Genomic DNA, 12,923 nt, shown 5'->3' on the forward strand with positions numbered 1-12,923 from the left:
GTCTTTCTCTGCTAGGATAAGCTTATCTAGACTATCTGGCTAAATTTGAAAGGAATTGACACTCATGTTCGCTTAACTTACCTGACGCTGAAGCTGCTAACGTTAGCTCATATTAACATAAACGTGAATTAATTATCAACTCGTGTTAATTGATCAAAGTTATACTGACATTGTCATTATGAGCCTGTCAATCTGTCTAAAAGCGATATTTTTCACAATATCAGACAAAAACTTTAAGCTATTTTCCTCAGCTGCAGCGGCTCGGCCGACCATCAGGTCTGAATCCGTTACGTTTCCGTTAAATTTTGAATCTGAGGTAAAAGCGTCGTTGCGCGCGCCGACGCGCATTTGACTCCGACTCTCGAATCTTTCCAGTGGAATCGAAGGAGTCGACTCCTCGACTGCGGCTCATTTTAACCGAGGAACCTGGTGATTAAGGGACCCAGCAGATATTTAACCATCCTAAACGTTTTTGGTTCGGCTGACCATTGGGTCTGAACCCGCTGGACCTCCGTTAAATTTTGAATCCAAAGAAAAAGCTTTAGTTGACTCCGATTCTCGAATCTTTCCAGTGGAATCGAAGGAGTCGACCCCTCGACTGCGGCTCATTTTAACTAAGAAAGTTGGCGATAAAGGCACCCAGCAGATATTAAACCATCCTAAACCTTTTTGGTTCGGCTGACCATTGGGTCTGAACCCGCTAGGCTTCTGTTAAATTCTGAATCCGGAGTAAAAGCTTTAGGTGATTCCAACTCTCAAATCTTTCCAGTGGAATCGAAGGAGTCGACTCAGGAGTCATTAACGAAATGAAAGGTTTAAATATTTTTCATCTTATAGACGATGTATGTTCAGATTTTCAGGTAAAGTGGTGCAAATTTTTTTTTTGAGTTTTACGTTACATTTACGTCTTCATCTGTGAGTATATTGGCTGCTTCTAAGATCGGATTACTGACAAAATCAGATTTTCTGCAGTTATCAGATTATTAAGTGCATGTAAACACACTGTGTTTACTGCAGTCCTAATCAAAAAATGAAGATTTGCCGAAAAAACGGACGAAAAAAGTCGAAGAGTCGATTCCAAGCATTTCGACTAATCGAATCACTGGCCAAGAGTTGAATCTAACACCCTGAGTCGATGAATCGATTCTTGTGGAATCGACTCCCCATCACAACGCAGCAGTGCGGTAGCTCCTAATGCAGGATTACAGACATATTGTTCCCCAATTTCTGCATATTTGAATGTTTAGGATGTACACAAAGCCTTTCAGAGTAGTTTAAGGTGAAATGCTCTGTTCTAGATAAGCAATAAGCCACGAGAGGCCGTGTTACTGCGATTTTGTTCCCCTTCCTTCTAATAAAACCACAGTAACGCATGGCCTCAAGAGGCTTATTGCTTTTAATAAAAACTTTTAATAAAAACTGTTAGAAAAATCAGGATTATACTCTATGTGAATGATCAGTATTATATCAATATATCAGTAATATATTAATTTATCAGTAATAAATCGACATAAGTATTCCCCCATTGACCACTGCTATAGACTCCAGCACCCCCTGCGACCCAGTAGGATAAGCAGCTTACATAATATGTGTGTCTGTGAGTTTTATATGGAAAGTCGATGACGCTGAGTCTGAAAACAGGTGGACGTCTGGTTCCTATCACCACCACTGTGAACCACTCTGACTTGGGAAGTGTCTCTAGAACGGAGCGTTTCACCCCAAACCACTCTGAACGACTCTGTTTACATTCTAACCACCAAATATACTGGAATTTTGAAAAAATCAGTGGAATTGCCCTTTGAAAAGAGATGGGGTCAAAACCGGACATTTCCGCACGTGGTGACGTTGTGTTCCCATTATCCACAGCGGGAATGTCTGACTGTGGGTTAGCCCTCCTCTGCTCAGTGGTGTCTGCATTCATCTGGACAGTGAAGGAAAGTGTGTATATAAAAAATGACCCGTCTGTTTAAAAGGAGAACTCCACAAAACTTTCTAAATTTCTGCATGATTCAAACCTTCAGATGTAAACAGAGGAATTCAGAGTGGGTTTGGTGTGAAGTGGTTCAGACGTCTTTACAGTGGTGGTGATGGGAACCAGACGTCGCCATGACTACAACACAGACGCTTTATTTACCATCCAGAGAACCTACACGAGTCTTCTGAGCTTTATATGGACCCTGCATGTGTCCCTGCACCATGAATGGTTAAAAATACATGGATTAACTTACATTTTAGGCCAAACCTTTCTAACAAAACTATCATAAAAATATCAGCGTCTCAGTCACCAGGCCATGAATTCAGAACCACTTCATGTAGGAACTTTCTGTGAGGAGCTTTTAGAGGGGGACGTCTGGTTCCTATCACCACCACTGTGAACGGTTCTGAGTCTAAGTTTCCCAACAAACCACTCTGAATGACTCTGTTTACATCTTAACCATTTAATTATGTAGAAATTTTGGAAAATCACCAATTGCCCTTCAAGCTAGCCCACAGACTAGGTGGTGTTCTGGACTGTAGAACATGTATGTCAATGTGGCTACTGACCCAGCATGGGCAACTCTGTCCCCTGCATGTGGCCCTGGTCGTCACGCGCCGCGGGACCCTTCTCCGGCCCAAAACGGAAGTCCCTCACCACGCTCTGGCTCCGGAACGGAGAATCCAGGCTCCCACTGACCAGCGACAGAGGGGTGGACGGAGCCAGGGTGCTGCAGCCGCTGACCGAAATGTTGTCTGGGTGTGCCAGTCTGGACGAAGGGTGCTGGATGGCTGGGAGCCACATCCGGGCAACTGAGGCCACTCTGGTGGTCATGCCTGGAGCCTGTATCTACTGTGAAGAGGGGTTTCGTCGCTCAGTGTAGTGAAAATGCAGAAACAGTGAAATTTCCACCGCTCAGTGTGGCGAAGGTTGTACTGTCCTCGTTTGGTTTTGGTGCAAAAAGCAGCAAAAAGGCTTCATCTGGAGCAAAAAATGGCAGAAAAAGACAAGCTGCTTTGCTGCATGAAGTGCAGAAGTTTGAAAAACTGGACTGTTGTTGCTTTTTCCAGTGAAAACTGCAGCAGAACGTGTATTTTCCTCGCTCCAAACGCCAATAAACGGGGTTTCTTTGCTTTAAAGGCATGCAAATTCAAATGTTGCTGCTTTTTTCTGGTGTAAAACGGTTAAAAATGTGAGTTTTCCTCACTTTTTCACGCGCAAAAGGCCGCAGAGAGTTAGATGCCTTTGCTTTAAGAGAGGCAAGGGTCGAAAAGTGACCTGCTGTGGCTTTTTCTGATATACATTGCAGTAAATATGAATTTTTCTGCAGATAAAAAGCGCGAAGGCAGGAAAATAAAGTTTTTTTTTTCTAGTGTAAAATGACGCAAAGCGTGTTTTTACCTCCTTTTTCACGCAAACGGGCGAAAAATGACTCGAGGTCGCTTTACGCACGAGCGTTCCGGAGCGCGCGGAGTCCGCTCGCGCCCAGCCAGCGCCCGTAAGCCTCGGTGGGGAAACGCTTTAATGACCCTCGCCTCGCTCTCGCGACTGTTTTTGCCATGAGGTTGCCCGTGGCAACGCCAGGCGCGCGCGAGACTGAGTCGTGACGCGCGTGAACAGGAGCTCGAGACAAGGCGCAAAGGCAGGAGTCTAGACGCGTAGACGTCATCCCTTCACAAGGTGCCCGTATGTAGTTCTACAACGACAGACTGTAGTCCATCTGTTTCTCTGTCATTCAGTGGTCAGGATCCCCATGGACACTCACAGAGCAGGTACTGTTTGGGTGGTGGATCATTCTCAGCACTGCAGTAACACTGACGTTGTGTTAGTGTGTGTTGTGCTGGTGCGAGTGGATCAGACACAGCAGTGCTGGAGTTTTTAAACACTGTGTCCACTAACTGTCCACTCTATTAGACACTCCTACCTCGTCGGTCCACCTTGTAGCTGTAAAGTCAGAGATGACAGCTCATCTGCTGCTGCACAGTTTGGGTTGGTCATCCTCTAGTCCTTCATCAGTGGCCACAGGATGCCGCCCACAGGACGCTGTTGGCTGGATATTTTTGGTTGGTGGACTATTCTCAGTCCAGCAGTGACAATGAGGTGTTTAACACTGAGTCTGATCCACTCAGACCAGCGCAACACACACTAACACACCACCACCACGTCAGTGTTACTGCAGTGCTGAGAATGACCCACCACTCAAATAGTACCTGCTCTGTGAGGGTCCATGGGGGTCCTGACCACTGAAGAACAGGGTAACAGAGTATCAGAGAAACAGATGGACTACAGTCTGTAACTGTAGAGCTACAGGTTTGGACTCTGTGGTCAGTGGAGCTCCTTTTCCCTGCCTGAGACTAAAGGCTGCGTCCTGCACGACTGTGTAACATAACGTCCTCTTTCTCGGTGATGAACAGGAGCCGGCCTGCTGGCATGTGCCTTGATTCCCATTGTGCTTTAATTACGGCCTTCTTGTTTCAGCAACACAGAGAACCAGGCTGGAGGCCCATCGCCAAGCAACCCAAGCAACAGAGCCAGATCAGGCCATTTGTTAGTGTTTACTGGTCACTAACGTCCTGGAGACCTGTATTAAACACGTTCCCTCCTTCCGTCATTCATCTGGTAAATCTGCAGGCCTTGCAGCTGCACATCCACTTGAAGTGGGTTTTTGCCCCTCTCCTGCTTACACCCCCACCTTCTAACCACTCTTTAGAATCAAAGGCCCAGTCCCATTTCCCCTTGTTACCCCTACCCCTGGTTTTCGTGCGTCACTTTGCCCCTTGTTCCTGAGCTACAGGGCAGTGGTTGAGATCTTCCCTCTGAAATGAGACCCTCTAATAAAAGAGCATCACTTCATTAACAGCTACCAGCGCTGCTCTGTAGGCGACCCTGCCCGTCTGCAGGGACAGCAGAGGAGGGGAAAGTTCAGCTCCTCACTGCTGGGCTTTAGTTACATTTAGGGATCATACGCCTTCAAATAGGGGGGCAGTTATTTATTATCAATCCCCCCTAATTCTTCAGTGATCCTGTTCCACCATACACATTTCGGCACCTCAGGTGTCATAGGTCACTTTTAGTCTTCATAACTTCAGAGCGGTTTAAGCTACAGGCACAATCCCCATACCGGGACATTTGACAGACCCAGCTCTGACTAGGTAGACTGACGCCATCGAGCTGTGATGTCAGCGTCAGTGAGTAATTTGGCTTGGAAAATCACCTACAATCCTGATACTATTGCTCGGCTTTTTGCCCTTTATACTCCAACAAAGGGCTAAAACAGCGACATGATTCACAATCAGATCACTTTTCAGACTCTGACTCATCATCCAGAGTGATTTCATCCACCTGTGACCGTCTGTCAGCCAGAGACCAGCTCCAAAATCACCCAAACCCACTCACTACTGTTATATCACACTTCTGCTTTTAGTCTTCATATTATAAACAAAGGGTTAAAACTGCCACACGACACACATCAGAACACTCAGCAGAACCTGCCGTCACTAGCCAGAGTGAGAGAGCCAGCTCTGACAATCCACAACCCAGAAATACCGCACAAACACAGCCAGATCACTGTAAAACCTGCTATTAGCTCTGCTTTAGCCTTCATTTGGCAGCAGAAGGGTTAAAGTAAGATAAAAAGAGATTATCTGAATTTTTTAACTGAGAAAATTCTCACATTTGTGGGTTTCTTTGGTCTCTTGTTTCTGCCAACTTGTTGTGTTTTCTTTCTTTCGTACATCACTCTGTTTAGAGTCTCTGAAAAACCTTCGTTTGGAAGGCCATGTAGCCCCGACACTGCGCCCCTCTATCTCTACAAGAATCGGGACAACCCACCCCTAGACGTAAACAGGCAAAACAGAGGGGTGAAATGGGACTGGGGGCCAGCATGGCTGGGGTCCAGCATGGCTGGGGTCTAGCATGGTTTGGTAGTCTCAGCTCAGTTGGCTCAGGTGAGTTTGAGCAGGTAAAGCACCAAGTTGTGCTGGACGCAGGCCCTCCAGGACCACAGCTGTGCGGCCCTGCCTGGTGAGGTCAGTGTGAATGGGCGGGGCTACACAGACATAGGTGGTCCTGGGCTAGATGAATGTAAATGACCTGCTTTTTCATTACGTCACAGAAACAATGAAGTCAAACCTGTTTGCGCAGTTTAGCCGTCTGGCTGTGTGGACTGGGAGTGGGGGGCTTTAGCACTGACTCAGTTTACATCACTACTCATCTCACTGAGGAAGATTTCGCTGCTGAAAACCTCGCATCCCCATTTTTGTCGATTTTCAGTTTTTGCCATACTTTAAACAGACGTGGTGTTCTTTACATGGTGTGTAAATTTCATAAAGACTGGACCAAAAGAAACGGCCCAAAAAGACTTGGAAATACGTCTGGTTCCATTGACTTACATTAAAAGTAAAGTAGGTTTTTTGCTTCTCCTGTGAAGTTCCCGTTTTGGAGATACGAGGTTTTCTTCTGACCACAATCTGCTTTTACTATTGTTTAAATGGGCCCTTTAAAGAGCCTGAGGCAGTTTGAGAGACGGCCCTGTGTGTATGAATATCAGAAAGACCTGCACTGTAATTAAAAGGTTCTTCAGAGGTTCTTTAGTAATGATATACTGCATAGAGAACCACCTAAAGATGCTACAGCTGCCTCCACCAGATTATTATTATTATTATTATTATGTCTACACAAAATAGCATATCTCTGCTGTGGGAAAAAAACCTCATACAGTATGGAAAATTTTCCAATTTTCCAAATTTTGTCATTTTTGAGTTTTCATTATTATTTGAAAAAGCTTGTTGTTCTTTACACTGTGTGTAAATTTCATGATGAATTGGCCAAAGGAAATGGCCCAAAATGACTTGGAAAGACGTCTGGTTCCATTGACTTCCATTAAAAGTAAAGTGAGTTTTTTCCTTCTCCTGTAAATTCACCAGTTTGGAGATATGAGATTTCATTCTGACAGCAGCGATAATTTCATTTAAACAATAGAATTTCAAAACAAAAACAACAACAAAGAAAGGAAAAATCTAAAACCCTCTTTTTGGTTCTTTATACAGCCGCGTGCAAAAGTTTGAACACCCCTGGTCCCTAATGATGTATGTAACAGGTGACCAATAGCTGATTCTAAATGGATTTGATGGTCTCCTAATGGGATCACCAGTGGTCTCTAATGAAAACCATTGAGCTAGTTCCCATTATTTTTTTGATCCTGATGGTCTCTGGTGGTCTTATATTATAATACACAAACAGAGTCTTTAGGTGGTTCGTTTGTTGAGTTTATGAGCGGAAAGGCGAAAACATCCTGCACAGAGAACCTAAATACGGAACCTATTATAATAGACATAAATCAGACAATATAAAATAGGGCACTGAATGGGGGCGTTAATACATTCTCACCTAGAAAACCAACAAAACATGTCATTTGACCAAGAGGCTTAAAGACTGGACTGTATAAACCAAGCAGATACATTTTATTTCAGATACCACTTTGTTTCACTGTATTTATTTATTTATATGCATATGAACGCCGTCACCGCGCGCTTTGGCCACGTGCACCGCGCGTAATTACGCATCGCCGGACATGGTCGCGGTGCCAGAGACCTTTCAGGGGGGAACGGATCCGATAACCGAGGCGAAGTGCAGCTTCACCCCCAGCTTCACCCCCTTAAGGGCGCGCGCCAAACAGGGGTCACTTCACAGTGGTCAGTTCAGATTCTGAAAGGACAGTTGAGTGAGGCTCAGTTCAAAAACCATGAAATGATAACATAAGACCACCAGAGACCACCAGGGCTTAAACAAATAATGGGAGCTGGCTTAATGGTTTTCAATAGAGACCACTAGTGCCCTGTAGAACACCTTTAGAGCCCATTAGGAGACCATCCAATCCATTTACTGGTCACCTGTTAAACCATTAGGGACCTTCACACCGTAACATCAACCCATTAAAAAGCCAAAACACACCACAAGACCATCAGGAACCAACACAAACACTGAGTGGTTTCATGGCTTTTTCAGCGGGGGAGTGTTAGGTGTGAAATGATGACGCAGACGGTCTGATAGTTCAGCTGTCACTCGGTTCTGCTTGATATGAGCAGAAAGGAGGTTTATATTAAAGGGATGTGGAGTCATAATGACGCTTTAGTGAAACGGGCGTTTGCGTATAAAAACAACCGACCGGTCCATTATTACTGCCCACAGCGTATCCGTGCGTAAAAGCGCGTCGGCTCCACGGTGCCGCACCATTACGCACGACAAACAAAGCCGTGGAAATAAGTCGTAACTCTGCAGAAATGCCAAGGGGCAGCCTGGATTCGTCCTTTAAACGCCCCCAAATCGCGGCACGGACACTATTTATACCGCTCATGGCGCTGGAGCTCGACCCCTGCCCTCGGAAATTTATTCGCGCTCGGCTCCCGGTTCGACGCGCCCGCGCCTCCGTCAGCGCCGCGCTCTCGCGAGACCACGTGGGGCTTTTATTAGGCGCGCACAGCGGCGCGCTTCGTCCATTTGGAGGGCGCTGGGCATCTGGAAGGCCTCTGCTGGACCCGTGCGTAAAAGTCTACAGGAACCATGGCTGCTGAAGGTGTAGTGAGCTTTCTGAAGGATTTCCTGGCCGGCGGTATCGCCGCGGCCATCTCCAAAACGGCCGTAGCGCCCATTGAGAGAGTCAAGCTGTTGCTCCAGGTAGGACAGAGTGGGCTTTTCCTTGAGTTTTCACTCGAAGCAGCCCTCGCTAAGAGTCACATGTGCGCTTTCGTTTGTATCCAGTCTGGACTCTTGATAGTTTCCCTTTAAAGTCGAGTTGTTAGTACTGTTAGATGGTGTTTCTGTTTTTTATCCAGTACTGGGGTCTGTTTGCTCTTCTAATAGCCAAGCTGTAGGAGGTCAAGCTGCAAGGAAAGCTGACTCAACCTTTCCCTTCCATCTTTCGCCAAATTGCGTTTTTCGTTAGTCCCTAATTTGTCCTACCTGCGACAGGTGAGCTATAGCGAGGCAGTCCTTGAACTCACGAGTGACCCTCAGATTACGTGGAGCGGACGGTGGTGGGGATCTTGAAGATTCAGCATTGAATCCTGAGTTTAACTCGCGCTAAGCTGGGATGGAATTCTGGATCAGTTGATGTAAATAACTCAGCGATATTTGAAACGTTGTATATTTTAAAATGTGAGTTATTCTCATTTTTGTCCATCCTTATTTTGCCTTCAGCGAAAAATTAACAAGCAGTCATGTGCGTTCAGACCAGTGGAAAACGTGTTTCGAGCTAAAAATAGCGAGATCTTTGCAACCCAATACTTGCACCCACCCCCCCCAAACCCCAACCCCCACTTACCCCATCCCATCACACCCCGGCTCGTGCAGGAGGCAGATCTAATTCTTGGAATGAGAAAGTGTGACAGGGCTGAGAGCCGATCCTCGGTTTGAAACGGGTAGCAGTGTTATTACTGCAGAACTGAATTAAGTCAGACAAACATGCGACTCCAAGGCAGGCCTTAAATGCAAACGCCCTGAGATTTGAGGAGTCACAGATAAGCACCCGACCCTCAACCAGCAGACCTAACCCAGCTGATTACCGTCGTCTGAAAGATCCAGCTTTACTGCAGCCGTTTAACTGGAGCAGGGGAAGCAGATCTGGGTTTGAACTAAACCCCATAGGATGGTGGATCTCCAGGATGGAGGGTTGGTGACAACTGGGATAGACATCTGATATCCGATAGCAAATGCAGGGTTGTGCACTGAGCATATGCTGCTGAACTGAACGCTGTATAATATAAACTTTCAGGCATAGCATTTACATAACAGCTTTTACAAGCCAAGTAAAACACTTGTAATAAATGACCATTTAATGGGTTGCTGAGAAAATTTTTATATACATCATCTAAATCGGGGCAAGTTGGCTCGCTGGGATAATAGATCACCTGGGATAAACTCCCCTCTGCTGAATCTTGTGTTACAGAATGTATAATTTATCTTTATTTTATTTACACTTTATTTTAATAAACTATCACAAAAGACAGAAAAATAGAAACATGTCATTTTGTTCGTTATTGAAGCAGTTATGGTGAATATATAACTTACCTGAACAGATGAGGCGCAGCTGTAAACCTGCTGATCTGTAAAACTCAAAATGTGGCCTAACGCCGTGCGTAGCTGAGGTGTACGACTTTCTCTCAAAGCCAGGCGTCTTGCTTTCCACACAATCCCCCATAATTATGTAGTTTAACAACGTTTCTTATACAACTCCTAACAAACCCATATATTTCTATAGTCCAATGATAAAAAATCTGATCGGCAGACCCCAAAAAGTTTTCCAGCGCAATAAGTCCCAGGAATACAGTGATCCACATGCAAGTCCAGAATTGGACCACAGCCATTCAAACGTATTGAATTAGTTGCTGAGAAACTTGAAAACGCTGTTAAAATAATTAAAATAGCACAAAATAAAAACCATAAAATGGGAACAAAGGACATTATTTACAAAGTAATAAGAAAGTTACTATATAAATACAGAGAGATCTGCATTCCACCTTTAGGCGACTCTTAACACCAAATATTCTGCCGGTGTAGGTCCAGCATGCCAGCAAGCAGATCACGGCCGACATGCAGTACAAAGGCATCATCGACTGCACAATGAGGATCCCCAAAGAGCAGGGCTTCCTATCCTTCTGGAGAGGCAACCTGGCCAACGTCATCAGGTACTTCCCAACGCAGGCCCTTAACTTCGCCTTCAAGGACAAGTACAAGAAGATCTTCCTCGGTGGAGTGGACAAGAATAAGCAGTTCTGGCGCTACTTTGCCGGTAACCTGGCCTCCGGTGGTGCTGCCGGTGCCACCTCCCTGTGCTTCGTCTACCCACTGGACTTCGCCAGGACCAGGCTAGCTGCCGATATTGGTAAAGGGGCTGCAGAAAGAGAGTTCACCGGCCTTGGCAACTGCCTCGCAAAGATCTTCAAGTCAGACGGTGTTAGGGGTCTGTACCTCGGCTTCAACGTGTCTGTCCAGGGTATCATCATCTACAGAGCCGCTTACTTCGGTATCTATGACACAGCCAAAGGTAAGCAGCGTAAAAGCCAATGGAAAACCTACACAACTGTTTGTGGTGCACTGTACACCAGCAATTCCAAGTCCGATCCCACGGTACCACCAGATGTTTCACAATTTTGCACTACAGTGTTGGGACACCGCACGAATGTGGAACGTCTAGTGGTGGCTGAGGGGTGGGTTGGGGACCACTACACATTAGGGTGGACGGTTCCTTTGTAAATAAGTTAGTGAACATATAAACATTAAAGGTTAATAGTGGTTATGGACACTGTCTTCCAGGCATGCTCCCAGATCCCAAGAACACACATATCATCGTCAGCTGGATGATCGCCCAGACTGTCACTGCTGTTGCTGGTCTCATCTCCTACCCCTTCGACACTGTCAGACGTCGTATGATGATGCAGTCAGGACGCAAAGGAGGTGAGCTTAGGCTTTTTACAGCATGCAGCGGTTTTTCAGGCCTAGTACTGGTGCCAAGCATGTTTTGGTGTTTTCCCTGCTTGGATGCACTCACTTCTACTCACAAAGCACTTGCTAATTGGCCGATTAGTGGCATCAGGAGTGTTGGGCAAGGGATAAGCTAGGCAACTTGACCATGACTGGGTACCACTGCATGTATGCAGCTACACTTCAAGCATGAAATTTCGATTTAAACGATTGTCTTTCCTCCAACAGCCGACATCATGTACAAGGGCACAGTCGACTGCTGGAAGAGGATCACCAAGGATGAGGGTCCAAGAGCCTTCTTCAAGGGTGCCTGGTCGAACGTGCTCAGGGGCATGGGCGGTGCCTTTGTGCTCGTCCTCTATGATGAGATCAAGAAGTACACATAAACATTCTCTGTCCAAACCCATCCCACCGAAGGAGACCCTTTGACGCCGTGTTTTGTCTTAATCCTGTAGCGTGATACCACCACTCGGCGGAATGAACGGGGGTAGATGCGCAGCCCACTTAAGAGAACTAGCCCAGACATGGCGCATGTGTGAATGTTTGAGGGAGCGAGAGTAAGCGGCCACTTCATCACCCACTCCTAATCCCTTGTAAATATATTTAACTCTAGCCACTGCATATCAGATTACAATTTTCCCGTCGGTCCGATTACTCTCGGAATGGAAAGATTTTTTTTTGTTATTTATTTTTTTGTTCCATTTAGAAACCCCATGGCTAGCGTGAGCGTGGAAGCGGCCGTACACTGGAAGGCCGACTATTCTTGTGGCGTTGTCCACCTTATAAGTGTTCTTTTAATAAAGATAAAAACAAAACCATAAACATAACGCTTTGGTTTGTCATCCTTGTTTTACTCAAAACTATTTAGCATAGTTGTACCAGGACAAGACATTAAAAGGAATAAGATACAAAAAAATATTCGTGATCAGGTAACACTATCAGGTAAGTTTGCTTCTTTAGTTTTGCACTCATGCTTATGTAGACAACAAAGGTTCAACTCTAAGGCCAATTCCATTTCTCTTAACAGTCAAGTTGGCCTTTGTCTGATTTTCTTAAACACCCAAAGCTCACACTGTAGAAGCCAAGTGAACACCTGAGGCATACCAGCACATGTTCAGTGCTTTCTATTAGCCAAATTTGCAATAGAAACAAGGTTTTCTGTTTAAGAGGCCAAACAAGACATTTTATATGCAAAAAAATTATATTTTATAAGCAAAAAATCAGGTACTTTCATAACATGAGCAAACGTACATATGGTATGTTTTCTTCAAATTCTAAGGCACTATTTTCATTCATTTGCAGTTTTTAACCTTTTGGGAAAAACAACGCATGTCGTGTAAAATGTGCCATTACTTTCACACAAGCCACATTTGCTGCTTTTATGCAAACAAATAGTAAACATGTTCTCTGTGGAGGATGTGCTCACTTTTCATTTCAAACCAACAAAATGAGGCATTACAACTGTAAA

At 45.3% G+C, this 12,923-nt stretch overlaps 2 protein-coding genes across 2 annotated transcripts in view; one reads left to right on the top strand and one right to left on the bottom strand.

Moving 5' to 3' along the window:
• The window catches only part of si:ch211-197n1.2 (EF-hand calcium-binding domain-containing protein 6), a 59,882-nt gene extending 56,404 nt beyond the window's left edge, over positions 1 to 3,478 (bottom strand). Inside the window, exon 1 of the mRNA XM_017681744.2 lies at positions 2,545 to 3,478. Coding sequence (XP_017537233.1) covers positions 2,545 to 2,809 — 265 coding nt within the window. The 5' untranslated portion in view covers positions 2,810 to 3,478. The remainder of the gene's footprint in view (positions 1 to 2,544) is intronic.
• Positions 3,479 to 8,458: 4,980 nt separating this feature from the next.
• On the top strand, positions 8,459 to 12,282 carry slc25a4 (solute carrier family 25 member 4). Its single transcript, XM_017681756.2, has 4 exons — positions 8,459 to 8,650; positions 10,532 to 11,018; positions 11,288 to 11,428; positions 11,684 to 12,282. The coding sequence occupies exons 1-4, from the start codon at positions 8,537 to 8,539 to the stop codon at positions 11,839 to 11,841; spliced, it is 900 nt and encodes a 299-aa protein (XP_017537245.1). The 5' UTR covers positions 8,459 to 8,536; the 3' UTR covers positions 11,842 to 12,282.
• Positions 12,283 to 12,923: the final 641 nt, after the last annotated feature.

Source organism: Pygocentrus nattereri, chromosome 22 (assembly GCF_015220715.1).
Source record: "Pygocentrus nattereri isolate fPygNat1 chromosome 22, fPygNat1.pri, whole genome shotgun sequence".
Lineage (NCBI taxonomy): Eukaryota > Metazoa > Chordata > Actinopteri > Characiformes > Serrasalmidae > Pygocentrus > Pygocentrus nattereri.